General features: G+C 40.2%; 1 protein-coding gene across 3 annotated transcripts in view; it reads left to right on the top strand.

The window, feature by feature from the left end:
• Positions 1-27,652, top strand: part of plch2a (phospholipase C, eta 2a) — a 135,843-nt gene that overhangs the window by 65,328 nt on the left and 42,863 nt on the right. The window contains exon 1 of one of the 3 annotated variants that reach the window (XM_017036122.2): positions 16,316-16,831. The exons of the other annotated variants lie outside the window; for them this stretch is intronic. Coding sequence (XP_016891611.1) covers positions 16,789-16,831 — 43 coding nt within the window. The 5' untranslated portion in view covers positions 16,316-16,788. Of the gene's footprint in view, positions 1-16,315; positions 16,832-27,652 lie in introns of those variants that run through there. 3 annotated transcript variants of the gene reach the window in all.

Here is a 27,652-nt window from a genome sequence, read left to right as displayed (position 1 = left end):
CTAAAGGGACGGTCCCAGCTGATTTTTAAATCAAGGTGGTTGTCCTTGATAAAACAGTTGGAAACCACACAGGAGCAGAGACTGAGTGGGAATCCAAGAAACTGAAAAGTGAACCTGACTGGAGGTTTGCTGCTGCTGGATGTTTTTACTCTCATAATCCGGTTAGGTCAAGTAACTTCACAGCTGCGTCCCGTGTTCGATGGATTGTTCGTTGTCAACACTTTTGTGTTCAACCGCAGCTGTAAAGCGACTCAGGTGACTCAGCATTGAAAGAATGAAAAAAAAAAAATTTTTCTTCATTTTTTTCTTTGTATATGGAAAAATGCTTGTTTCTCTTCTATGAAAATTCTTTAGAGTTTCATGGATCCATCATTCATACCCACTAAGACAAGCGAGAATGTTTTTGCATGCAGCCCGTCTGTAGAGCTGGGATCACTGATTGTCTTTGTGACAAACATGACAAATCACCATGAACGATGAAAGAAACTGTGCTCCAATAAGTGGATCATTGTTGTTGTTGTTTGTAATGCAGTGTATAAAAAAACATGGCGTCCTGTCATGCAGTGTATAAAAAAACATGGCGTCCCGTCTGTCACGGTGCAGCCCCTCATCTTCTGAAGGATTCAGTGAGTTGCGATGACTGGAACTGAAGCAGGTGGTAATCGATTGATGTGAAAAATGAATGAGACTCTTCTCCAGTGATTTTTCGTCTGTGCGACCACATCGGACCGTTGAGTTTTACCTTTTATTCCAAGGATTAAGAAAAACTGAGCTTATGTATATAATACGTGCATTCCAAGAAATCACAAAAAGAATCCTAGCTTCAAACTGTACACATTTGAAAACCACTAACACTGGAGCTGCTGTTTGGTGAGTTTGTGTCAATCAAACATAGACAAGTCAGATAGTGAAGGCACAGAAATCACACATTTCAACAGACAGACGGAGGAGGCAGTAACTCAAGAGGTTTTCTGAGCTTTACTTTAAAAAGAATCGTTTCTCCTCATGGACCGTGATAATATAGACTGAACAGTTGGAAATCACTTTCCAAACAACTGTATCAGTTCTTTATAGAACTCAAATTCTTACTTTGAGAAGTACCAAAATAGTGCTGTTGTTCTGATTTTGAGAAAGTATATGAAAAATCAGACAAACAAACAAAAAAACTAGATTAAAGTTGTAGAATTGAACGTGAATGAATTCATAGTATTACTATGAATGTGTATTTTTTACATTTATTACATTGATGCTGATTTGACGCTATTGAGCTACGATGATGATTTTTTAAAAATCCAATTTTTAAGTAAAACTTAAGTAAAAACCACAACATGCTACGTGTTTCTCAACCTTAGGCACTAATGGTTGATGCTGCTAGCTTTAAATTTTGGATTTGAATCTTATAAACTTCTGACTTTATCCTCAGGAACGTGTACCTTTATTCTCTTAAACATATACAGTATATTCTTTTACATTGATCCTTACACTCCTTATGACTTTATTCCCGTAATTAAAGATATTATATAATACCCTGTTGTATCTGACAGCAAATGGTTTTTCTGTGTATTGTTGTTTTAAAGAAATGTCACCCATTGGTGGGTGACAACAGTCCATTGTCAGGGAAGTGAAAGAGCTTCTCTTCTATGTCAAGAGTCCTTGAAGAGAGTGCAAATTGAATATTCCCCGCCGCTCTGGGCCGCGTCTCCTTTCCTCAACAGCATTAGCATTCAGCAGCAGCAGATTTGAACAGGTCTGTGACGTGAAGAGCTTTGCAAGGAATGATGAAGCAGCTCACGTTAAAATGAGAGTTTGACCTCATAATTGAATTGACCAGTGAAGATCTGGAAGCGCTCTCGAAGTCTAAGGACTCTCAGCAAGAGCACTGCGAAAGACAACATTTAGAGGGAATTAAAAAAAACAAAAACAAATGGTGTATTATTGTTTAGAAAAAAACATCATGTACTATAAATCGATCCTAACAGTAACTACTGTATGGGTCAACGTACAGTATTAATGTTAAATAGCAGTGTCAGTCTGAAGAGCCACTTGTCCTTGGCTTTAAAACCTGGCCATGATGTTGCTCGCTCTTTGAATTATTTGGGGTGAATTTCCATTTTCCGTGTTTTTGGTTTTTCTTATACCATTATCTTGCTTTGTTAGCCGTGGTTAGCCATCCTAGCTTGTTTAGCTATACTCTGCAAATAATCTGGTTATCTGGTTATTTGGTTGGAAACTCTGTTCAACTTTGTTATGAAGTTGTACAAGAGTTTCCACCAAAAGTTTTAACCCTGTTTTGGCCTTGAGGTTTTGACCTATTTCTTGGCAGCTGTATTTGGACTGACAGCAATCAGTTATATCCTCAAGTTATAGTTTCTACTAAGGTTTAATGACTGAATGCTTCATTTTAAGAACAGTGCATTTTTATGGCTTCATACAGTCACAGTCACACAGTGTCGAAGGAACAGCAACAAAAGGAAGTGTGATGCAAAAACCGTTCGTTGCTGAGACTTTAACCTTGTCCTGATGTTGTTTGGGAAATGAAGAGTGTCCCCTGCTGCAGACACACACTGACCCCAGGTCTGTCAGTTTTATGTCACTCGCTCCTCTTTGTTCGGATTGTGTCGTCAATAAATGAATATATCAATTAATGGAAAATAACGTAATAAAAATCACAGTAAAAAGAATTCGAGTTTAAATTTAGTTTAAACCAGTAAAACCGTCTGCTCTGCTTATTACATTCAACAAATATAATATCTTTGGCCATCAATTAGAACATTTAAATTCTTTTCTAGAACCATCCTAATTTTATTCACATAACCCGATGAGTGATGTTTCTACTGCTCCTTAGACCACCGTCACTGCTGCGCTGACACTTCAGTAACGACTGTTGTAGCAGTTGTTACTGAACAGGACTGCACACTAACCCACTGGCTCATTTCATCTTCCTCCAACCTCCTCGCCTAATTGAATTTGCCGCAACATTTAGGCTGCTCTGCAGAAACATTCATTTCTTCACTTGCTCTGAATGTCTTTGTTCCCACCTCTTACACACACACACACACACACACACACACAAACTCTCTGAGTGTGCTGTAGTTAATAATTAGCAGGACAGGACTGAAGCCTCTGGTGGAATCGGCTTCTAATCTGTTCCCATTGACTGAGCTGAGAAAAGCAAATTGAGCATCTAATGAGCATCATGACATCATTCTAATGGCTGTGATCAATCTCTACAGAACAACCACAGTCAGCACACACACGCACACACACACATTAGGCCAAAAGATATTGCGTAGAACAGCTCCAATAAAAAGATGAAAGAAAAAAAAAAGCTTTGAGAAATCCTGTCAGCCGTGTTTCTTTTCCTTCACTCTCCAGCTCTCAGCCTTCGTCAGAAAGACAACAGATGTGTTGTCAGGAAGGCTGTGACAGCCACCATGATGACTTACATTCGTTCATTATTTTCTGCTGCTAACTCGTTAAAATAGACACTTCTGTATTCTTGATGTATTCCTGATGTTAAATAATAATGATATAAAAAACATAATTAGAAATCCATTTTTGACTAAGAGCAAATTTCCCTTTAACATTTAAGATTATCGTCCACTAGGGAGCAGCAGAATAGATTTTAAAACATCAGTTGAGCATTTACTTTTTATTTGGGATAATTAGTTTCTTTGTTTTATTTTTCATTATCAAAAACACAGACATGTCTCTGTCTGTGTTACTCGACAGATACATTCATTTTGTTCGAATTCACTAATTTCTAAAGTCTGACGTTGAAGGCAGACTGAGATCGTGTTTACAAAAATTGAATTCTAGAGTTTCAGACACAGGAAAGGGAATTTTAATATTTATAATACTCTCATTTGAAATGGTAGAAAACAAAAAACTCTATCATTATGTCATAAAAATATAAATAATTTATAAATTATAAATCAGCTCTCTTTCAGACACACATGCATGTCCTCAAAGTTCATTTTATTTCCGTGCAAAAGAGGGAGCACTTGGCCAACCGAGCATAGCAGAGAGTGATTCTCTCTCCCCTTTCACTCGTCCCCCGTTCTCTCTCTCTCTCTCTCTCTCTCTCCTTTCACTTTTGTCTCTGAAAATGTATATATTTTCTTGATCTTACCTTTTATATTTCAACTTAAATAGCAGTTACTGCTGGGTTGTTATTTTACCCTCAGACTAACTTGATCACAGTGACATCTGTTTTATTAAACCATCAAAATAAATCTGTTTATTGTAGAATAGCAGTAAATCAATGAAATGCTGCCCAGACTGAATATGGAAGTCGTTGCTTTGAAGATGTCCAAGTAAATTAACCACGATCTAGACTGTGTACAAGTCCTGCGAAAAATGACTGTCGTGTGTTTTCCAGATGATTTTACTGTACATCCAGGTACTGCGTATGTACACGAAGCTCCTTTGGATACATTTTTTTTCACTCAAGTTTCTTTCCATCTAATTCCGACTGTCCCTTCTTGTTGTTTTTTTTTACACTTCAAGCAACAATTGCGAGGCAGACAGTGTCTTACTGTCAAAGTCATGAATGACTCACACTGTGATCCTGGGACTCACGACGTCTCTGTGACACTGAAGGTGATAAACTCTGATCCACGCCAACTGTGGCTAGACATAGGTCTGTGTCAGAGTTATATTTACGGCTGACAGCGTGTGTTCAAAAAACAACTAAAAGTTTCAAAAACTGTCTTTAATGACTCCGAATATTTCCCACAACGTCACCACCTTCAGTGACCCCACCTTGTTTGACCCCACCACCCCTCGTTGTCAACAGAGCTTGTAACCAGAACGGCAATGGTTAAAATTCGAACACTTCCGTCTCAGAATATCAGTTTTCCCTGTGCAGGCGTTTGGTTTGATGGTAAAGCCCTGAGTGTGAGTGTGCAGATAAGAGCTAATGTCTGGGGTTTTACAAACCTCCGTTATTTGGCTTAATGTCATAATTACACAGCGTAGACTGGAGTCTGTGATTCAGTGTGGAAGCCATGTGAGGTTAATGAGTGAAGAGAGCGTCCATCTGTCCTGGGTGAAGGCCCCTGCTGATGACATTGACATTTATAAAACGAACGTAGCCTGAACGAGTTTGTCTACTAAAAACCCACGGCCTCTTTGTTTTATTTAACTCCAGCTGTTCTTTATATACAGTACGCTCAGTTATAAAGGTGAATACGGGGAACTAAATTCACAGTTTGTCACATGGGGCCCATTGTCATATCCTTCCAGAATTCCCAGTCCTTTGAATCAGGTATCTGCAACCCCTGGTCCGGGGACTGGTGCCGGTCCCTAGGTCATTTGGTACCAGTGAAAAAATGTACTTCAGTATCAGGCTGATGCGTGGGTATTACCGCTCCTTGGTACATGACCCCTATGTTTGTTTTCCAAATTTTGAAGCTAACAATGTTCTAGCATCAGATCTGTATAAGTTCCTAGAATATTTGTCTCTCTTTGACTTTCCCTGGAGGAAGAGTGTGTGTATGGGCAGCCTTAATGACACAGTGAAGTCACAGTAATTTCCCCACAGTATCAGACCTAATGTTAAATCATCCATGTTGTCTCTCATGTTAGAGCCAGTGTTATCAAAGAGGAGGAAATCAAACAGTGACACCTCCACTGGGAAATAAACAGAGTTATTAATCCAGTAAACATGCTGAGGGAAATAACAGGCCTCACTTCAAAAGTTAATGAAGTTCTCACAACACATCAGCTCCAGGCAGTCAACTAATGACCACTGTGTTTAAAAGTGGATTCAAAATTAAAAGGAGAAACTAGAGCAAAATCCTGTCCTTAAAGTTGACTGGTATCTACAGTAATGGCTGTATTTTATCTTAGTGACAAAAATGGTTTTAACAAATATAGTTGGTGATCATCAGGGGATTAGGTTGATCTGACACTCATGTCCAACATGAGTATGAGTGTGAATGAGCTGTCCAGGTCCACCCTGCCTGTTAACAACTGGGATTGGCTGACCTGAATGACCTTTAGAATGACCCTTAGAAACTATCATTTTTATTTGTGATTATTTCATATTGTTGCATAAACAAGATACACATTTATGTAAAAAAACAATCATTTTTGACAATTATTGACAACTTGTGCGCTTGTACATTGAAATTTATTTTTTGTTGTTTTTGTTCTCTAACCATTTTTTTTGCTTCTTATTTCTTCAAGACTTTTCATGAAAATAGGACGTTGTGTTCCTTAAATTTATTTTAAGGCAAGTTTCTGTCCTCTCTAGACACTCAATTATTTTTTAAATATAGATTGTGATGCGTGCCTTAGCTCAGAATCCCTGGATAGCCCTAAAACAAAACTTACGTAATTTGCATAGCAGCATGATTTTATTTAAAAATGCCTGCAACGCCAGTGTTGTTCAGAAAAAAACAACCCTACAGAAACATGCTCCAGCCTTTCATGGACAGTCATATAATTTCTGCCCTGAAGAAAACCTATGCATTATTTCCTCTAGAATTACCTCCAGATTAAATCACATGCATCATAGAGATTCAGGGCCTCTAAGACTTGTAAGCTTTTTCTTTTTGGAAAACATGTTTTTGTCATATTTTTAAAGGATTATTTTAATAAGTATGCGACAAAACCGTCTGAATCTGGGAAAATCTCCATTACCTGTGTGTTCGCTGCGTTGACTCTGCATTGCATAATTCAGATTACTGTCAATTTTAGCTTTACAAAGTCCGCACCAGCAACTATAACTCAAAATGTCAGAGGTTTTAAATGAGCTCATCCTTATTCATTGGTTTTGTTCCCAGACAACTTGTTGTTGGCTTACAGAATTACAGCATAATAAATAGGAATAACAAACCGCTCTGTCCTGAGCTGCGTTCTGACAGGGTCTCACAGGTGCTGCTGTTAGGAAGTAGATAACAACTATTCTATCAAATAATAACACAGTTCAGGCAAGTCAGTGCTAAATATGAGCTGTCTGTCGTCCCATATAGAGCAGAGCTGAACTTATCTTTGTCTCATATAAAGAAGATGCAATTAAATAAGTTTAAATACATAAATGACATAATCTTCTTACTAACAGTTCCACAATGTCTTATATTAAGTCCACAATTAGAAAAAGGAATATTAAGTTCATTATAATTTCTCCCGTTAATCCTACCACTAGGACCAAGAGGCTTCTGTTATAGAGTGACAGGTTTCAGGTTTCAGTCCACTTTTTACAAGGACAGCGAGGACAGTGCCATCACTATGTTCATTTGTTTTGTTTTAACTTTAGGTCATATACCAAATGTGGCCAATGATGTAATTATATTTGGCTCGCGAGATCATATCAAATGTAAAATGTAGAGTTGGCCCGCCAGTATAGAGGGGTAATATACTGGTGGGCCAACTCTACATTTGTAGTATTAGCGGTGTATACATCATGTTATAGCGCATACATTTTCTTTTTTTGTTGTTGGCCTTTAAAAAAAAAAACATTTATATTAAAAAAGGCTACAGATAAAGAAACAAATACCACTGATGTGTGTTTTATATCAAATTTAAATTCTCATGTGTTTATGATATTAAGCTTTAGTTGTTCCAGATTCAATACTTACATAAAACTTAAGTTTGTTTCCACGTGAAAAAAATTCTACATAACATTTCTGGAGAGTAGGGAAAACCTGCACAATTGCTGTCAATTTTTCAATAAATATTTTAGTTTGGCCCACGACTTTGTCCCAGTTTTTAAATTTGTCCCACTGTGAATTTGAGTCTTTTTCATACGATGTTACAAAATGGACATTTTGGCCCCCGTTCCACCGTCCAGAACTAACCACTCCTGACTACGATGACGGTCTCCATTGTCTATACTTGGTACATTGATTAATAGGCCTGATCCACCCCTGGGACAGAGCTAACTAGTCATCTGATCACATCACCCTGCAGCCCTTCCACCAACCAGTCCAATTAGCTGCTGTGAGTCAGACGGTGTAGCTAAACCCTGCTGATGGTGCACACTTGTTCTCACTGAGGGAAAATAATGAGATGGTTCTCAGCTCGGGGTAAAACAAGATAATGGTCCCTTTTCAAAAATCTCCAATCACTGCTGCTTTCTTAACGGAGCGCCGTCGTTTGTGTGTTTTATCCTCTCCAGACTGCCTGTTAAAAGATGAGGGCATTAAATTAAAGTGTCTGAACCCATTCAGACCTGGATACGGAATACTACACCACTTAACACCGTTGGACACATTCACTGCCTAATGCACACCCGAGAGTTTCTTTAATCTTAACTGATGCTAATATATGGTAACAGCGCTAATGCATTAGCCAAGCTCTTCACTGCTGATTGTATTAAAGCAGTGTGAACGTAAAACTTTGTCACAACAATTTAATGAGTATTTTTTGTATCATTTACTACACATTTCAGATGACCCCCATGTAGATTCCAAGTGACCCCTCACGGGGTCGCAACTGCAAGGTTGAAAAACACTGCCTGCAGGACACAAAGAGGAACTACAGGTTTTGCGTTAACTTCCTGCCTATTCTTTCTGTAAACCAGTGGTCCGCCAACTTTTTTTTTTGCACCACAGACTGCTTTGAGATAAGGCCATTCTTGCATGAATCAGCAGCAGGGGTGTGTGAGGGAGTGGAGGTCATGCAAATATATCACACATATATAGGTGCATCATGTATAATATCATTATTAAATATATAATATAGATATTGTAGGCTTTCATTCACTATGAATATTAGATTCCATAACTCCGACTCCGACTCAGTGAGAGCCCTGAGCTTCCTTCCTTTCTTTCCTGTCCTTTGAACACAGCTTTTTTGGTGTCAGTTATGGATCCTTCTGCTGACTCATCATCAGGCCTTTCTCCATCTTTGAAGACATTCTCCGGCAAAGTTTGATTCTTACTAATTTTCCTGTCGTTAGTTTGAAGGCTGACAAGTGCATGAGAAGAATAAAATACCATGCAGGCTGACAATTTTTTTTTAAAAGATCTGAATACAACTTTAAACAGAACTGTCAGATCAAATTAAATGAACTAAGACCATCCCACATACAGTTACAATCTTATCCTGTCTCTTCATCATATCAAGGCATTAGAATCTAAACTAAATCAATTTTATATGTTATATGTAATATATGTAATTCTTAGTGGTGAAATGTGTTAAGTTCATATTCATAACCAGGTTTTTCTTCAGAAAAATCCATTATGGTGAGAGAGTTTGTCAGTGACAGACTGGAACACAGTGGACCTCTCCAGTGACCCTGTAGCTTCTCTGGTTTTAGGTCAGACTGGTGAGAGTGTGGTTCAGGAGGTTAACAGAGCTCTCCTGTAACCAGGTCAGCAATTTAAACCTCAACACCGAGGACAGAGTGGTTCTGAACAAGACACTCCAGAAATCTCCTCCAGGCTGTTCCAACAGAATGTGAATAATATTAATGATTTGGAACAGAGAATGGGGGGGTATAAAACATATGGATAAAATAGTATTTTAACCTTGAGATAAAATTATTTTAAGGTTGGGGTAAGAGGTAATTTTTAAAAAATAAAAACAGCTAAATGTTAACAAATACATACCTGAATGCTAACTAAAAGCTAACAGTTAGCTTTAGTTAGTTTTGACTTCAATAAAACCCACATGTAAATCAAACATTCTTAACATAGGATTGAATACATTTCTTGGATTTTTTTTCCCATTTGTCTACCATATATCTGTATATCTTTCATGTTTCTTTCCCAATTAAAAACACTTTTTATTAAATTGTTTTGCTGGTGTCCACCCCTGGTCTTATTGTACAGTACAGGTTAGGTGGACGCTCCAACACTCTGACTATATGATCTGTGTATGTGGGTGGTTGTCAGTCTCCATACTGGGCCCTGTGTTGGTTGGTTTAGTGAACTGTCCAGGGCGTGACCCGATTGCCTCCTCCAACTCAGTCTAATGAACAAAGCCACTTTCTCTAAATCATACATCATAGCAGATCTCACTGCTGTCACCTCGGCACTCGTCTTTATCCATTCCACCCTGCCTGCACCCTTTTCTTCACCACCTTTTTGCACTGTCCATTACTCTGGATGGTTTAAACTCAGCCTTTCCTTGGAGCTTTACGGAACACACATGTATTCCAGGAGCAGTAGAAGATCAATAAATGGGAATAGTAGGTTTAATGTTCCATTGGAGGATGAACCCTGTTAACCTACTGCCTGGTACCAGTCTGAAGCCAAGTGTTGGAGACTTCAGACTCCATTTGGAGAATGTTAGAGAAACTGAGGCCTTTTATTGAATTCTCTTTAAAATGGACTTCCACGATTATCCACCAAGGGCAAAACTATCATTTCCATTCCCCGATCTGCTGTGTCATCCCTCATCTAAAACTTTACTGAAGACTATGGCAAAGGTTTCATAAAATGTAACTCTTTAAACTTGAAGGTTTATACATAGAAACAAGGTCACCGCGACACACTGTGACAGGATGTGAGCCAAGAATCAGTAAATATTAAATGTCAGGGCTTTTTTTCACTGCTAATTCAGGAAATGCCTCTACATTAACCCTATTTTTTTTAATATATAAATAGAGGATATTTGGAAAATTGACACATTTCATAGTAATAATAAAAATAATGTGCTCTGCAAACATTGTCTCATTATTATGGGGTTTAGCCCAGGGCTGTGTGCACTTAGCTGAATAAGAGAAACAGTCGGCATCCTTAACCAACTGTCATCTGTGTGTTTCCACTGCAGCGTTATCAGTGCCGCCGCTTTATGATTGATGTGAGATTTTACAAACAGCGTCATTAAAACAGGAAATTAACCCATAATGTAAGAAAATAAAGCTTGATAGCGTGTCACGGGGCATCTGCTCAGCCAGCTGCCACTTCCTTCAGCTGTCATCTGCACAAACACTAACCTTTAATGAGAAGAGCTACAGTCTGCAGATTCATAAATAACCATCCAGCCTACTGTACTGTAGGAGGCTCTCATGCTGCTTTACATGCAGCAGCAGCAGCGGCAGCAGCAGCAGCAGCAGCAGCAGCAGCAGCACATAGTTAGGGGCACAATATGTTTAAGCTACCGTCCAAACATATTATAGGAAGAAAACACAGCTGTCAGGTTTGTGGCACAGCAGGCATGAAATTAATTTGACAGTTTGCTTATCAGATGGTTGTCAAGCCTAAATGGCTGCACAAACACACATACAACCACACACACACACACGACGGACATTTAAAGCTGGAAAAATGGTTTGTTGTCCAGAGCTCTGAGGTCATAATCCATCATACCTGGTGACTGCATTTCCAGGTTGTTCATATCCAGGCCAAGAGTAGCATTGATGGATTGGCTCACAATATTTATAGATTATGGCACTTGGAGTAATGTTGCCTAAATTAGCAACAAGACGGTTAGCAAGAAGATTGCAAGACAAGCGGAATGACCAAAACACGCCATGAATGTAGCTAGCATAAATATTACAATGGCTCCTCGGTTGACAACATCCTCGACCTTTGGCGTTTTGTGATTATGTTGCATAAATCCCGTAAATCTATTAGCAACAGACTTTAAATTTTGAATGGGAACTAGTTGGCGAGTGAACAAGTCATTGATTGCGCTACATTCTGATTTTTTCTTTCTTTGTCCTTTTTCACTCCACCCACCATTCACCCCCGTCGATCTCAACATCCTGCCATTAGGTCAGAGAAGAATTTCACCTCACATGTAGATGTGAGGTGAAATGTCTCCTACAAACCCAGACGGTCCAGTTGCCTTTTAGTTCACCTCTTCAGTTAGCCAATACGACGTGTTCAAAAGTCGAGGAGAGCTGTTTCTGTTGTTGACATTCGGTGTAAAGCCTCATGATAAACCTTCTTTTTTTTGCTTCTTGAATTCAGTTTTAAGCTTCATTGTCATTTCCTATAACACTTGAAGTAAAAACCCAGTCCTCTGATGTCGTTTCTCCACTCAAAGCAATTGTATTTGACCTCCATGACCCCCATCCCAAACCTGGATTAACTGGAAAATGCAGCTTTTTTCCATTATTTTCCATTTCCTTCGGGCCACCTGCTCACTCTCACACACACAAACAACACACACACACACACACCATCGCATTTAATGGGAAATCCAAGGAGGAGGCAGCTGACTTATCTAAGGTAAGCTAATTTTTTGGTTATCCCTCTTCCTTATTTTGGTCCACACTTCACAGAAAAACAAACACTTCAAAGGGTCGTCATCTTTCTGCTTTTGCCTGCGTTACAGGACAGGCTAAAAGTGAATGATTTGAATCAGTGATCCAGTGAGAATTACATGCTTTTAAAACAAAGCAGAAAATGTGATTTCAATGTTATATTTTATTACCATTCAGAGAACCCAGTGGAGTGTTGCCTTCAGAGTCTGTACTGGCCTGTGGGTTTTCTCCCCTCTCTCCTCCACTGGAGTGTGACTTCACTTGAGAGTCAATCAATCAATCAATACTTTGCTTGGTTTCACTTTGTTTCTGCTGAGCTCTCTGATGACCTCAGTGCCATGTCTGTGGTTTCACACACTGTGTCATTCACTTCCAACACATTACAGGAAACCAAGGGCCGGCCTGCGGGGCTATTGACTGCTGCTGTCCCTCAGCACGTCCCTTCTCCACAGCACACATTTTTACGGTCATCTTGCTTTTATAAAAGCTCAGTAGATAACCTGTCCAAGCCTGCGGGAAAATGGACAAAGAAGTGACCTATAGTGACTGAGACGCTGCACAGAATGCCACCATGAGGTGGCCTGCAATGTTCAGGCTGATGGAATCAGACATTTCTGACTTCCTTCACTGCTACAATTCTTAAGCCTGCTTCAAAAGAAGGAGTAAGTCTCATGCTGCTGCTGCTGCTGCTGCTGCGGTGGCTGCTGCTGCTGCTGCTGCTGCTGCGGGGGCCACTGCTGCTGATGCTGCTGCTGCTGCTGCTGCTGCTGCGGGGGCCACTGCTGCTGATGCTGCTGCTGCTGCTGCTGCGGTGGCTGCTGCTGCTGCTGCGGTGGCTGCTGCTGCTGCTGCGGTGGCTGCTGCTGCTGCTGCTGCGGTGGCTGCTGCTGCTGCTGCTGCTGCTGCGGCTGAAACATGAGCCAAACTGAAAGGTCAGCTTAATGATTGCCTTAACATCAGTACGACATGTTTTGGTCAGAGACTGATCTCTTGCTGTGGTTTCTGTGAAGATCCTGTCAGCGTTTAGTACAATATTGTAACACACACACAGCAATTTCTGCAAAAACTACGATCATGTAGAAGTTCCACTCGTTTGTTTAAAACTATTGTAACTAAATGGAGGATTGACCCTTTTTTTTAACTGTGTCAAAAACAAAAGCCCTGGTTGATTGTGTGAGCTGTGCTGAAGAATAGAAATGTTATTCTAGTTATGTGACAACAGAAGGCCTATGGATTGTGAGTGAACATATTTAAAAATGAGGAATGGAAAAATGTTGTTGTGCTTTTTCAGGAGTCGTCTGTAAAAGTGTCTCACAGACCTGACGTGCTGAACAGAAGGAGAAGCCAGTTATGTTGTGATGATAAAAGTCTGTGTTCAGAACACAAAGCACTTAAGATTTTTTTCCTTCTATATATAAATATCTATATATATCTGGTACAGAAAGACAAACAGCAGGTAGATGTTTTATTATTGACTAATGCAACTGATTAAAGTATTTAATACAGAAAGAAATATATACATAAGTACAGGTCTAACCATACACAATATGAAATAACTATATAAAATCTTTTCATAAAGGTAGTGGATTTTAGTCATCACTGTGCGCCTTGAAGTTGGCTTGTAGGAAGCGTCCAGGGTTTCTTTAAAAACTTCAGTGAAGTCGTTATTCTCATTAATATTCAGTGTAGACTGTCCTGTCACAGTCACTGAGTGAATTCACAAGAAGTGAATTCTAACCAGATTTGATCCAATCACGGTACAAGGTTTCGTACCAGGAATCAGCATTATATAAAAGTGTGAGTTTATTTGTAGATGCAGTTTCCAAGTGTGTACGGTACAACAATATTCAGACACTGATGCTCCATTCTTCAGCTGTGGTCATAGTTTCCCATAATCCCCGTGTCCTACTTACACTGCATGATAATAAAAAGTACATGGAAACGATGCCTCCACCCCCCACTACTGCAGAGCCCTTTAACATCCCTCGGGGGCCCCGATGCCCCCCCCCCCCCACTAGGACCTGAATACATGCATCCACACTAAAGAGACCATTACACTGGTCCTGGTGGATTGCTAGTAGGCTCTTAGCAAACTTCTGGCTGTGCTAGAGATGGCCTTAAGCCCCGGCTGTGAGAGATTGGGTTTCCTACTTTGTGATGCTGTAACTCAGTGGACAAGGACATTAGCACGCTTAGCTCATCCAAGCGTCAGGAGGGTTTGCACGCTAATGTTCCAGGAAGGCACCGGTAGATAAATGAAGCCTGACTTTGAGAGGAGCACAGGTGCAGGTGAAGTTCCCACAGAGGAGCTGGGGTTTGATTTTGGTGAGCGCAGAGCAGAGAAGAGCCTTTTAAAATCCATGTAACAGAAGAGCGGAGGTTGGCCGTCCCTGCTTCATGAAACATGCATGAGGAGAGACCACTAACAATTTGGTTTATTCATGCAACAGCTGAAAGTTGCTGAAAAGATTTGACCCTTTGTGTTTTGTGCTTGATGGTGAATTAGCATGACTTCACATGACTTCCATGATACAGTTAATACATGATATGAAGGACCAAGTGGAGCTGTTTGTGTACATTTAAATGAAGAAATCCCTTACTACAGAGTAGAATACAGAGTAGCCAGATCAGAGCAGTACTCAAAGGAACTCGAGTAACTGTCACTCGTGCAATCAAAACCTTCAAGGTGCGCCGGTTCACATACTTTTATTTGCTGCATTTTATTTGAACTTTGATTTATATTTATGAGATTAATTGTAAAAAATAATAATACTAAGTTAAAGATATTTTACTATTTACTTGGTATATTTATTTTTATTTTGAAATTAATTATTAACTTTATTTACTAACTTTCACTAATTTTTTGTATTAAATTCCACTGCGACCCCACTTAGGGTTGCGACCCCAAGGTTGAAAAACACAGGTGTCAAGCTGTCAACGTCACCAGCTGAAATGCAGCCCCAGTCTCAGACATAACTCCCAGACATCAGTTTCTTTTTTCTCTTAGCAGATGAGGAGATGAACTGACAAACAAACACATTAGAACATTATATTAATATGATATAATATATAAATACAAATATATGAATACACGTGTTCTCTGTCTGTGTTAAACACATTTTGCATAGAAATGATCTTAGGGTTTAGGGTCTGTTTCCAAAAAGAAAATATTAGGACATAATAATTCAAGCTTTACCCAGAGATCAGTTACACTTGAGGACATTATTTTAATAGCGCTCCCTCCAAGTCTTTCATTCTGCCACAGCATCAAACATCCCCCAACAGAAACATGTGCTAAACCATGAAAGTGGATTATCTTTTGTCAGGGACCCTGAGTGGACTCAGCGTGAACCAACGTCCTCCAGGACAGAAGTTGTCCTGTGAGCTCCCCTAATGGACACCGTGTTGATAATTCAATACTGGTTCTTTGTGCAAAGCAATAAAAACATAATTATAGGTGCTGTGAGACACATGACTCCACTGGAACATTTCACTGGTTAAAGACTGCTTTATTTTTGGAAAGACTATAATAATCTGACACAGAGCAGTGTGTGTGTGTGTGTGTGTGTGTGTGTGTGTGCTGTGGAAGACGTCTGTGATGGAAGTGATTCACCCTGTATTCTTTTGAATTCCACACGCACGCCTTTTGAACGCGTCTCCTCAGAAGACAGATTTTGGAAAAATGTGGCTTCAAAAAAAAAAAAAAACAACTCACTCTGCAGTTACTGTAATGTCAGACTTTCCTAGAAGTTGTGCCAAAGGCTTGGGCTTCTTGGCCGTCCTCAGTTTGAAATCAAAGACGTGGACAGTTGTTTTTGTTCTCCTCTCCTCTTTTCCTCTCACTCCTGTCGTTTTTCTCCTTCTCCAGGCCATGCATCCATCCATGCTTGGCTGCTCCTCTCCCTCAGAATCTCCATACTGAATAAAACATGCACGCTACACACTGGGGTTCTTCACTACTTGCAAATCACAGCCACCTTGCCTCCTTTACACTTTCTCTCTCCCCTCTTCCTCTTCGCACTCCTCCCCTTTATTTCAGCAGCTAAATCTCCGTTCCACATCCACTTTCTCTCTCTCTCTCTCTCTCTGATTTAGTTATCCCCGCTGCTCCTCCTCCTCTGTTTCTTTATCCACTTTTCCCTCCCTCCTCCACATCTTGTCTCTTCCACCTCTCCCTCCCTCTTCCATCTAACCATGGTGCTCCCAGGTGATCGGCACAGAGCGCAGCGCTTCCCCCCTCTCGCGCTTCCTGCAAGAGCTGTGAGTGGTTGACTGCGCCGAGTGCACTCCCAAAGCTCTCCAGGCAACACCCTCTCTCCCTCCAGTTTGTACAGTAGATGAGGAAGGAGAAGAAGAAGTGTGCAAGATCTGGAGATAGACATAGGGAGATAGTGAGGATGGGCTTGCGTGAAGACAGAGAGCGAGAAGAGAGGAAAAACTGTGGAGCAGATTTAGACTGAGGAGGGGGGGAGAGGAGACTGAACTTCCCTAAGCATCTTCTGTTGCACCTTGGATGATGACACCCCTGGGTTGAGGCGTGTCAGTGATGATGAACCAGATGTTAGTTGAGGTGAAGTCCTGATTTAGCAGCACATGGAGCTGTCTCTCTTGGAGATACACCAATGGAAATATCCAGCAATATTCGCAGTCTGAGTCCAGAACAAGGTAAGGTGAAACCAGGACTCTAGATTTCACACTTGTGTTTGTTTGCAGGTTTGGAGGAGTACTGTAAGAGCGGGGGAGCAGCTCCTGGAGCTCCTTACAGGAGGTGACCCACCTGTCAGTGGGACTTTTGGTTCTGTTCTCTGCTGCCTTTTCTCTAGATCCCAGTCTTTGTCAGGCCTGCGCTGCTTCCTCCTCCTCCTCCTCCTCCTCGGGTTTGTGCCTCCCTAAATGTTCTCCCACAATTATTCACGGCTCTCTGTGCCACTGGCAGAGGAATTGTTCAGAGGAGGCTCCTGCTGACTTGTGCAGGTGGCGTTAGACTGGATAGGAGTGTAAAATGAGATCTTCCTTTTTATTTCTTTGTAAAACTCAGGCTGTTAATAATTGAGCACTTGAAAGACATCACCAACCCGACCTGTTGTAAAAAAGAGCCCCCATCGGGAGGCAGCAAGCTAACAAGCTCCTGATGAAGTACCAAACTCTCGCCTCCTCTAGGGGGTCCATGAGCAGCGGTGACAGAGATGTCTTTGGAATAAAAGGGAGCGTAAAAAGAAAAGGCAGGCAGAAATGAAGTCATGACAACTCCCCATCAGGGCTCACCAACTCCTCCCCCTCCTCCAGTTTTACCAGCATTCCCACAAGCCCCAGTTACCATAGAGCGAGTCGTCAGTGTTGGATGATCAGTCAGTGTCGCAGTGCACAGCGCTACTATCAGACTTCCACAATGCCCACGTTGCTGCCGCTCCCGGCTGGAGCTTAACGTGTGCTTGTAGCTGGGTGGTCGTTCTGTCTGTCTGTCACTGCTGACCTCAGACTGACTCACCAACCTTTAATGTGTGAATAATCTCCATAGTTTTATGTAAAATTAATAACTGCTGAATGTTCTTCAGCCGGGAAAGTCCTCACGTGGACTGTTTCACAGCTGGACTTAAGGGTAAAAAGAAATACTTATCGCAGCCTGTCGATCGTGTGTTTTCGCCCACTTCCTGTCCACGCTACTGTGAGTTTACTTCACTGAACGAACTGAAAGATTTGGTTTGTTCCCAGTGGTTGCAGGATTATGAGGATTTAGGTGTGCTTTTATAGAGAGCAGGTCAGACTGTGACAAAATAAAGTGGTAGGTTCTTAACTACAGTTACACAACCACGGTCTGCTGGTTTTATCGACTTGTTTCGGAAGAGTTTGAACCACTTTCATTTCATGGTCCTTCAGGTCTGGTCTTGGTGCCTGGTGTTTTCTGGATTCAATATAGAGGAAAATAGTTAACAATCCACAAGGTTTTGGAGTAGACTGGACAAATGGCTCTTTGTGACACAGCATCCTTTGGTTATGTAAATCATCCAGTTGTCACTGAGGTGTTCATATCAGGTGCTCATTATCAACCACTGTGTCTAAATATATTTGGGGATTGTACAAATGGCAGAAGTCTCTTCTCTCCTCTGTATTCTCTGTTCAAACCAGGTGTTTTTGTGACAACATTTATTTAAAGCATTCATTTTATTTGTGCCAATTTTGAAATCATTTTTTATTTTTGTGAAGACACATAACTTCACACATCTCTGCAGTCGTGCAGACACATGCCCGTGAAGAATTCATCAGACGCAGGTCCAGGTAGAAGTGATATTGATCCGTAGCAGGTGGAATATGTTTTCAATGAATGGATTTCACACACCAGAGACTCATGGGACACCGTGCCTGTGCATGGCCGCTGCGTTTTGCTCGTGTGTATTTCATTTTACAGTGGTGGTGTGATCCGACACTGTCGCTGTGGTGTTTTTAAGTGTTGAGCGTTTGAAGGTAATGGGAGACATTTCTTCTTCTCTTGGTTTTTTCCTTGTTGGATTTATTTGAATCTCTGTTGTTCACATGCTGCAAAACCTTATCATATTTCTGTTTTTGGTAAATGTGTTTTATTGATTTGTGACAAAGAAAAGTAAAGCAGCAAAGTTGAAAAGGAAGGTTTATAAAAAAGTAGTGAGATCTGCTATGATTGAGGCCATAGTCCACTAAAAAATGATGAGGATCCAAGGTATAAAGACTTGGGGAAAACGCCCCCTGTGGCAACAATTGGAAGAAGAAGTCAATAAATAATCAGATCTATTATTCTTACACCATTTCCTCAATGGAAGAGCCAATACATTTAAAAAAGCATGAGCTTTATTTGAAATGAAATAGTCATAAAGAAGTGATCATTTACAAGTCTTCAGTGCTGTACATAAAATAATTTAGTTTTCCAATATCTCCAATCACAACACTGGTCATTGATCTGTTTCCCTGCAGAAATATTGATCATTTCTATGACCTTTGATCAGCTGCGGGTAATCAGTTCCCTTCAGTGTCATAACCAGTGCATTTATTGCTGAGGGCAGAGCAGCCTTTGCTGCATAATGTTAGTCTTTTTCATAAGTCGAAGATGGTTTGACAGATGAAGCTTTTATTGTTGGACAGGAATCATCTGAGCGACTGTTGAACACATCAGAGATATTTCATCAAAAGGCCCAGAGGCAGCAGTTGAATTAGCCACCGCTCCTCAGGACATTTGCTCTTGGTTGATATCAGGGTGCAGTGGATAATTCAAGAGTTACTGGAGGAAAATGTTCCATACTTTTTTAACACATTCCAGGGAACGTCTCTTGTATGATTCCTATAGGTGTGTAAAAATCAAGTTTTTATTATTTTAACAGTTGTTAACACTTGGCTGATTAACAGGCCTCATCCTTATCCTTATTTTGGTAAAAAAAAAGTGTAAAACTATAAATGTACCAGACAGCTCTGCTGCAGTGCTTGTCAGACTTCTCACTAAATTTGCTTCCTTGACGAGAGTTCTCCCCCGTTTGAAGACAACAAGATACACGGTTGTTACACAATATTAAAATATCTGTCTCAAAATACTGAGCTGTTAATCCGAGAATTTAATCCTCATGAAATATGGGATTGGCAAGATTTCAATAAACAGACTGAGATAATATAGAGAGTGCTCAGTGAAACAGAAGTCTCCAGTGCCTTTGTACCTGTACCTTGTACCTTTTATGTTGTCTGTGTAGTACCTGACTCTGACACCGAGAGTATAAAATGGGACCAATCAACTCCCCCTCAAAACTGTGCCATTAGTTCATGTTTCTGCAGAGAAGCTAAAAGAACACTGCCTCCCTCTTTGGACAGACGATGTGAGGCTTTCAGGTTTGTTTTCACTTCACTAACGTTAAAACGATCTTGATGTGAATTTTTAAACTTCTAACGGAGGCACTGGGTTCTTTTTGTTAATACATTTTGAATGATAAAATAAAGATATAAGAGACAGAGTAAAGAGACGTGTAGGACATTAAATCTAATGTTATGGTGGCTTTGGTCGTGGATGCTTTTTTCAAGCTAGGACCACAGTTTTTTTTACTTGTTTTTCAGTGTCTTCATCCTTGATGATTAAAAAAGACAATGTTTTACTCTTCATAATCAATAAAATACAGCCATGTTTTATAACATTTGTTATTGTCACATTTGTAACAATAACAAATGTATAATTGTTATTATACACTTTGTATCGCCGGTCCGCCTTAGTTAACATGATCTATTTGGCCCATTACGTGTGTGAACCTAAAGGTTTAAAGATAATAAGGAGTCTGTGTGTGTAAGGACGGGGAGCAAACACACTGTTAAGAAAAGCAGCAAGCAGCACAGTGTTTTCCAAAATTTCATCTCAGAACAAACTTTGCATGAGGACTCTGTGGACTTCCTGTAGAGAAGTCATAAGCAGGATGTCAGTGTGTTATGAATACTGTAGAGAGCTACAGTAGGGGCACAGCTAATTTAGGGTTATTCTGAGTGTGGGTGAGGATGACAATCAGAAATAACAGGACAGCGGTGTGTCGTCTCCTCTAGTCGCTCCATGGTGTTCATTTTGACTCATAGTCTCCTCACGTCTAAACTTGTGGTTATGGGAGAAATGTGGACATGGGTGTACCGTTGTTGGAGGTAAAGTAGAGAGTACAAACACTAGTACAGTTTTCTAGTGCAATTTTCAGCATAAATATAAATAATATACTGTAAATGCTATGCTAATGTCTTTCTGTTAGCTTTAGCGCTTATGATCACCGTTTCTCCTGATTATTGCCGTCGTGGTGATTCCATACTGTAGTGATTAGCATCCTTGGAAGCAGAGAGCAGAGAGAGTCCTGGGTTCGATTCCCAGAGGAACCGCATGCTTCATTTGCTAAAGCGTTGTAGAGAAATAATTAAGATGATGAACGCTGGCACGGAGTCTCAGACGTTAACATTACCATTCAACAGTGACATTCAGCGTCCCCTATAGGTCAAGTTTGACCTGATTTTGTCGTGTGCAATCACCCATGTGTTCTTTGTGTTGAATATGTATTTGTGTGTGTGTGTGTGTACTTTAAATTGCCATTGTGAAAATGTCACACAAGGCACTTCCCAAAGAGAAGCAAGGGAGCATTTTATCGACAAACGTCCTTTTGCTTTTGTGTCTTGTGTTCCTGAGAGTCACGATTTGACACTGGAAATATTAGTGCGGATATTTTTATACTCTTCTTTTATCTGTTTACCATATTTAGGCTCTAACCTAAATCTGTTTTAAGCTTCCGTCACACTGGGCTTTTTAATGTTTGTGATGAATTTTTGGAACTTGTGATTTCCTGAAAAAAACAAAGAAAAGGCTGGAATATGTGGTAAAATCATTCTTAAAAGTTGGCTTGGGTTAAATTAGCTGCAAATACACAAAAGTATTGCATAAAACAGATTAGTTCGTTCTTATCTACTTATTATTTTCCCCTTTCTTATGTTTGTCTCTTTCTTCCTCTCTCTCTCTCTCTCTCTCTCTCTCTCCCCCTCTCTCTCTCTTCTCTCCCAACTCCACACTTTCACCTCCCACTTGCTCGGAACCCGTCATCTGTCATGTGTCCTGCTGAGCTCCCACACGTCAACTCTACGGTGTGTGTGTGTGTGTGTAAACGACCCTGAACACGTGTGTTCGTCTGTTATCCACAATCGGTTTTGAATCAGAGCTATAAATATTTGATTTCAGGCTCTCAGAGTCCGGACTGAATGGGTGGAGAAATGAGTCCAGGTGGCAGCAGATGTGTCCCACCTCAGTGATCAGACTGGTCTGGGCTGCATCTTTAGCTAGAGCCACACATACACACACACACGCACACACACTGGTGTTTCATTAGCATCTGTGTGAGAAGAATGCCCCTGAAGAATATGAGACATCTTTTGTGGCCTGGTGCCCGGCCTCACTCGACCAGATTATAACCCAGCCACGGTTTGAGCTATTAATAAAACGGGGGCCTTTCAGAAGGCAGGGACGGACGGACGGACGGACGGTTGGACGGATTAACAAAGGCCCAGACTCCAAAGTCCAGATTGTTCCTTTATACGGTCTTGATCACAGATGTTGACCGCGAGGAGGAAGATCATCTAGTAGGGTTGAACTGCTGCTGTGAAGGTGTAGACCAGATGGCAGAGAGCTCTTGTTCAGGTACCTGTAAACTCTTTATTAGCTTGTCTGAGGAGATGATGCTGGTTTGACAGCCTGTTGATGATACTGTAGAATCAGGAAGCAGATGTTGTCGTTAATTCTTTTTCAAGTTTTCTTTAATCTGAACTAAAGCTGCATTTACTTGTCAGTAGATCAATAGTTACTGTTCAGAAACTGAATTAAATGACATTTTAACTGTATTTCTTGAACTTTTCCAGGAAAAAAAAAAATTGAAATATTTGAATTACGTTTTTTCATCCTCGGTCTGCAACTTATACTCAGGTGCAACTTATATATTAAAATATATTATAATATAATAATAATATAATATAACGTTTGTTATTTTTACACTGACAGCCACTAGACGGCACTCTAGACTTGTGTACCTGTATCTGCTACTCCTGTACCAATGAAAATTTACATGTTCGTTATTTTCACACTGACAGCAGCTAGAGGGCACTCTCTCTGGCTAATGCGACTTTTACTCCAGGGCGACTTATATATGTTTTTCTCTTCTTCATTATGATTTATTTTGGCTGGTGCGACTTAGAGTCAGAGCGGAGTCCCGATTTTTACTATTTTTTAACGTCACCTTTCAAGGTAAATTGTACTGCTCTTTATCTAAATGTTAGATTCACCTGCTCATATACAGTTATCCAATATGCAGGCACACACACATTGATGTAATAAGTGTACAGTATCACGCTTTCAAATGAGGATTTTGTCATTGTAATTAGTGTGTGTATTTGCATCCACTTTAATGGGAAGTGATCCCAATACAAGTGGTCACAGGAGACACATACAGGACACATGTTAATGCCTACTGTGGGCTTGTGCCTAACTATGTCCACTCATGGTGGAATCTCCTGGGACTGATTTAAATACCAGGACTGAACAGGGTCGTGAAGATGTCAGACCTTTCAGGAGGAGGGTGTGTTCAGAGAATCAATGGAAGGTTCCATCTCTCCGTAACCCTGGATTTTAGCTTCAGGTCAACAGTGTGAGCTGGAGACGAAGTGTCTGGATTGTCAAACCTTATCTTTCCAGGTGTGATGCGGGCTCTTCTGACAGAACCTTCAAACTCATTTACTGCAGTGACTGATCAAGTGTGCAGAGCCGACACAGGGCTTCAGGGCTGAAGGAAGTAGCCTTTTCCTCACACGTTGACTTTGGCCACTTTAAGATAGTATTTGAGATGCAGTAATACCATGAATTAATTATTTATAACGTACACAGTACCTTTATATACCTGGAAGAAAAAGGTTTGCTTTGTACTCAATCACATGCCATCCTTTAGCAAACTAAGATGGTCTTAACACAAAAGAATTTAATCAGACTCAACATGGGCTTTAGGCCAATGTGAAACCTGATATTTTTAATTGCTCATAGTCTGGAGTTATTCATGCCTTAAGGTTAAAGCTTTTTTTTGTATTTAGGCCTGTTGACTGATCCAAAAAAAAAAAAAAAAATCCAACCTTGTGTTGAGAGGTAATCCTAAATGACTATTGAAAACCTCAAATAAAATAATAAAATAATACAAATACACCGACTAAAATAGGAACTCAATCTACAAGACTCCAAAATCATAGGTTTCTATCATTTTACCTAAGGCTGTGGATTGTTTTGCCTGTGCATCTGCTGCGCTGCAGGAGCCCTGTAGAAGCTGCTCACTCACTCAGCAGGCACGAAAAGAAATGATTGGAGCTGGTTTAAGGGGAAAAAAGCAACATATGGATAATGAATATTAGGAACTCATGGTGTATGACCACTTTTTGGCGGCGCCCCCTTCAGCCCTGTACAATCTTGCAATTTGAACGGTTGATTATGTTCCTTGTGTTAAATTGTTACACGCTGCCGAGTGTGTGTGCAAACAGTTCCAGAATAATTTGTCACTCATGCGTGAAGAAAACATGTTTCGCAGTGTCAAGGCTTTGATGAAGCGCTGCCTAACGGCTGTGGTCATGTGACGGGGCTCCGCCCCTCTGTGTTCGTGTGAAATAACCACTGGGTTGTTATGTTAATAGATGTAATGAGCAGAGCACTGATGATGTGGGGGAGTTTTGTGAGGGCACCTTATCTGGATAATAAGAGCGTCCATAAGTGCAGCTGCCTACACTCTTCTAATCTGGAGAACTGCTCTAAAGATAGAAGAAGAGGAGCTGTCTACTGGTGGAGAGCTACACGGACGGAGAGTACTTCAGAACAAGGAGGAAATGATTTGCAGATTGTGTTGGAGTGCTTACGCTATCATAATGAAGTACTAAGTTGCTGAGAAAATATCATTTAGAGCTGACGCCAGAGAAGTACAAAAACAACACCTTTAGCCAAACTTTAATCATTCACTCCAAAAGAGAATCTCAGTCCGGCTTCTCACTTTGGTTCATTTGGTTGACTTTGTGTTATCAAACCAGTAGTTTAATCATTATATTGAAACTGAATTCAGCAGTTGTCTTCAGTTGTGGAGACAGCCAAATGGTATCATGTAAACAAGTTCATCTGCTTCACTGTGAATGAACTGCACACAATAGACTGCATGTTAGTGCATTTATTTATGGCATTGAAATATTTGGTACTTAAAGTATACTACACAGAGCTGTCCTGTTGAACTTAGTATCTGATATCTGCAAAACATTGAAGCCTGTATGTTGCTTAAACCAAATTAAAATTTGAAAATGTTTAAAGTTACCGTACTGATATATATTTGTAATAATGATAAACTAGCGTGCTACTTCATACCATGCGAAGAAAATCAACAACAATTTAGACAAAAATCATAATAAAAAATAAAACATAATAAGCCACAATAGTAGGAATTCCTAAATATAATAATACATTATAAAAATTAAATAAATAAAATTTAAAGGATATATTAAAATATAATTTTAAATTAGTTAAAGTGATCTAAGAGCATGTTATAATAAGCCTAAAGTTTGCAAAAATCAAAAGTAGAATTCTGGTCTGGTTGTTGGTAATAGAAATAACTGCATTATGGTTTGCAAAAAAGATGAAAAAATAGGGTTCTGCTATGAGTTAGCCAAAAGAGCTTAAAGGTAGCCATAAAACATAGATTCCAAATACTGTTGAAAGTTACCTCAAAAATAACCAAGAGTTATGCAACAATAGGTAAAGAAAATAACTACAAGTGTCACATCAGTGACAGCGACTCTCCCAGTGCTCGTCTCCAAATCCCTGCATGACTGGAACCGGGTATGTTTTTTTTTTTTTTGCAAATGCAGATAAGAACCCCCCACATCTGATGTCTGTGGTTGAGAGGCCGTTCTCTTTTTATCACAGGGCCTCCACTGAATATAATACCACCACATTTATTTTGCCATTAGGGGAAATGCCTTAAGGCAGCACTTCAGCGCTCGCTGGTGAGGAGCAGCAAATTGATTCATGCAGCAGTGAATTGAAATTGTCGAGGCACATCATTAGCCCTGCTAGGGCATGAAAACTATGATACCATAGGGACACTGCTCTGAAATGACAGACTGTCTGTACAGCGTCCTCCTGCCAGACCACAGCCTGGCCCTTTGTTCTTCTTAACCTTTTACTTCACACTGAGCCATATCTTTAGAAACCTAGAAAAACATCAATTGTTATGGGGGAAAAATGCAAAATCAGTCAAAGTCTTTTTAATTCCTCTTGACCTATGAAAACCAACACACCATTTTGAACATTTAGGAAAAGAAACAAAGCATCAATTTAAAAAAATCCAGAAATTTCCCCTTTGCTCCCTTAGGCTGTACAAAGAGCAAAAATATAAAATGTGAAATTCCTCAAAGCAGATGTCCTGAGTGGGCGAGTCTTTAAAAGGTTGTTGTTGAGTATTTGTTAAATGTCCTCCAGGGAGTGGAGACGAGAGCCGATGAGTTTGGGGGGGTGAGGAAACGGCTCTCTGGAGTGTCCTCCTGTGAGCTGAGGGGCAGCTGGCAAACCTCTCAGACGTGCAGTAACTCAGGACGCGTCCAAAGGTGCTGTGCGGTGATAAAGGGAAACAAGCACCTCTTTACAAACGCCCTCCCTCTGGAGAATCGTCTCGCAACAGCGGCAGCAGTGCTTGGTCTCGTGAAACTCGAAGGAGATGCTGAAAAAATACATGTATGAAGTAAATAAACAGAGACATGGGAATATATTTCTAATCTACAGTTAATCTGTATAATCTGTAGAAACCCTCAGAGACTCTACTGTATTTTATACTGATGTTGTTTTGCACTTAATGCCTTTCTAAACACAAACCTCACTCAGTGAATCCAGGCTTGGGACCAGCACACAGAATGTCTCCCTGGTCCTTCACTTACATTGGATTTCCATTACTAATGTGGGAAGTAGCCTGTTTCCTTGCCATTAGTCTGAACGTAATCTGGAACACCATCAGTCTTGCTTAAAACTTACTTTGAAGAAGAGGTCAAAATGTTCCTAAATAAAACAACTGAAATGAAACAAATGATAGAAAGCGAATGTAGCACGACTTTATGTCTGACATACAAACGGCGAATTTCCGGCGGCCAAATAGTTCCTGTGATAATTCAGTTTTAATGCTGTAAATCGTAATTTTCTAAAAATAATTACTGTGACGTTATCACGAAACGCCTTAAGACAAAGACTTTTCTCTCTGTAACAGTTCTGATGTGCTCCTCTCAAACCCAGTCTGCTTCCAAGCAGTGTTCACTGTCCGTGGTTCACCTTATGCCTTATCTTTTTTTTTTCTTGTAAATGGAATCTGTTGGAAAAAAAAAGATATCTATTTGGATTTAAAACAACCTTAACTCCACTGAGAGTAAAAACTGTTCAAGAAAAGTTTTATGGTGAGAAAAATTGACCTACTGACCCTGGGAATCCCATACACAGCACGATGTTTGCCTCATCCAGTTGAGTTTTCTGTTGGCTTAACAAAAGCCAATTTAGAAAATATGGCCACGTAAAAACCAGAAGGCTCATCACAGCACAGACAGTATAATCATCTAAACATTAGGACCAAATGAGAATTCAAAATGTTCTCTGTTTTGTTTTGCACAAAGTGTTCTTTGTGTGCATGCTCCTTCCTCACAGCCTGGAAGCTCATCATCCTCCAGGCAAATTGAATTTAAAAACTCCAGGTTGTCATAAACACGAGTGTCCTCTGGCTGTTAATGGACACTGATGTCATATCTTTGTAAACAAAAATAATAATAAAAGGCTTAAAAATAGCTTATTGCTTTTTTTTTCTTTTTTTTTCATCACCACACCCTCATTTATTTCATGGCAGTGTGCAGTGTTTCCAGCACGGCGTCAGTATGTTGGGTTGTGTGGGTTTTATACAGGCATTAAAAGTCGCACCGCTGTTC

This window comes from Cynoglossus semilaevis, chromosome 10, assembly GCF_000523025.1.
Source record: "Cynoglossus semilaevis isolate Cse_v1.0 chromosome 10, Cse_v1.0, whole genome shotgun sequence".
Lineage (NCBI taxonomy): Eukaryota > Metazoa > Chordata > Actinopteri > Pleuronectiformes > Cynoglossidae > Cynoglossus > Cynoglossus semilaevis.
The sequence above is the reverse complement of the archived record's forward strand: the minus strand, read 5'-3'. Positions and strand labels throughout refer to the sequence as shown.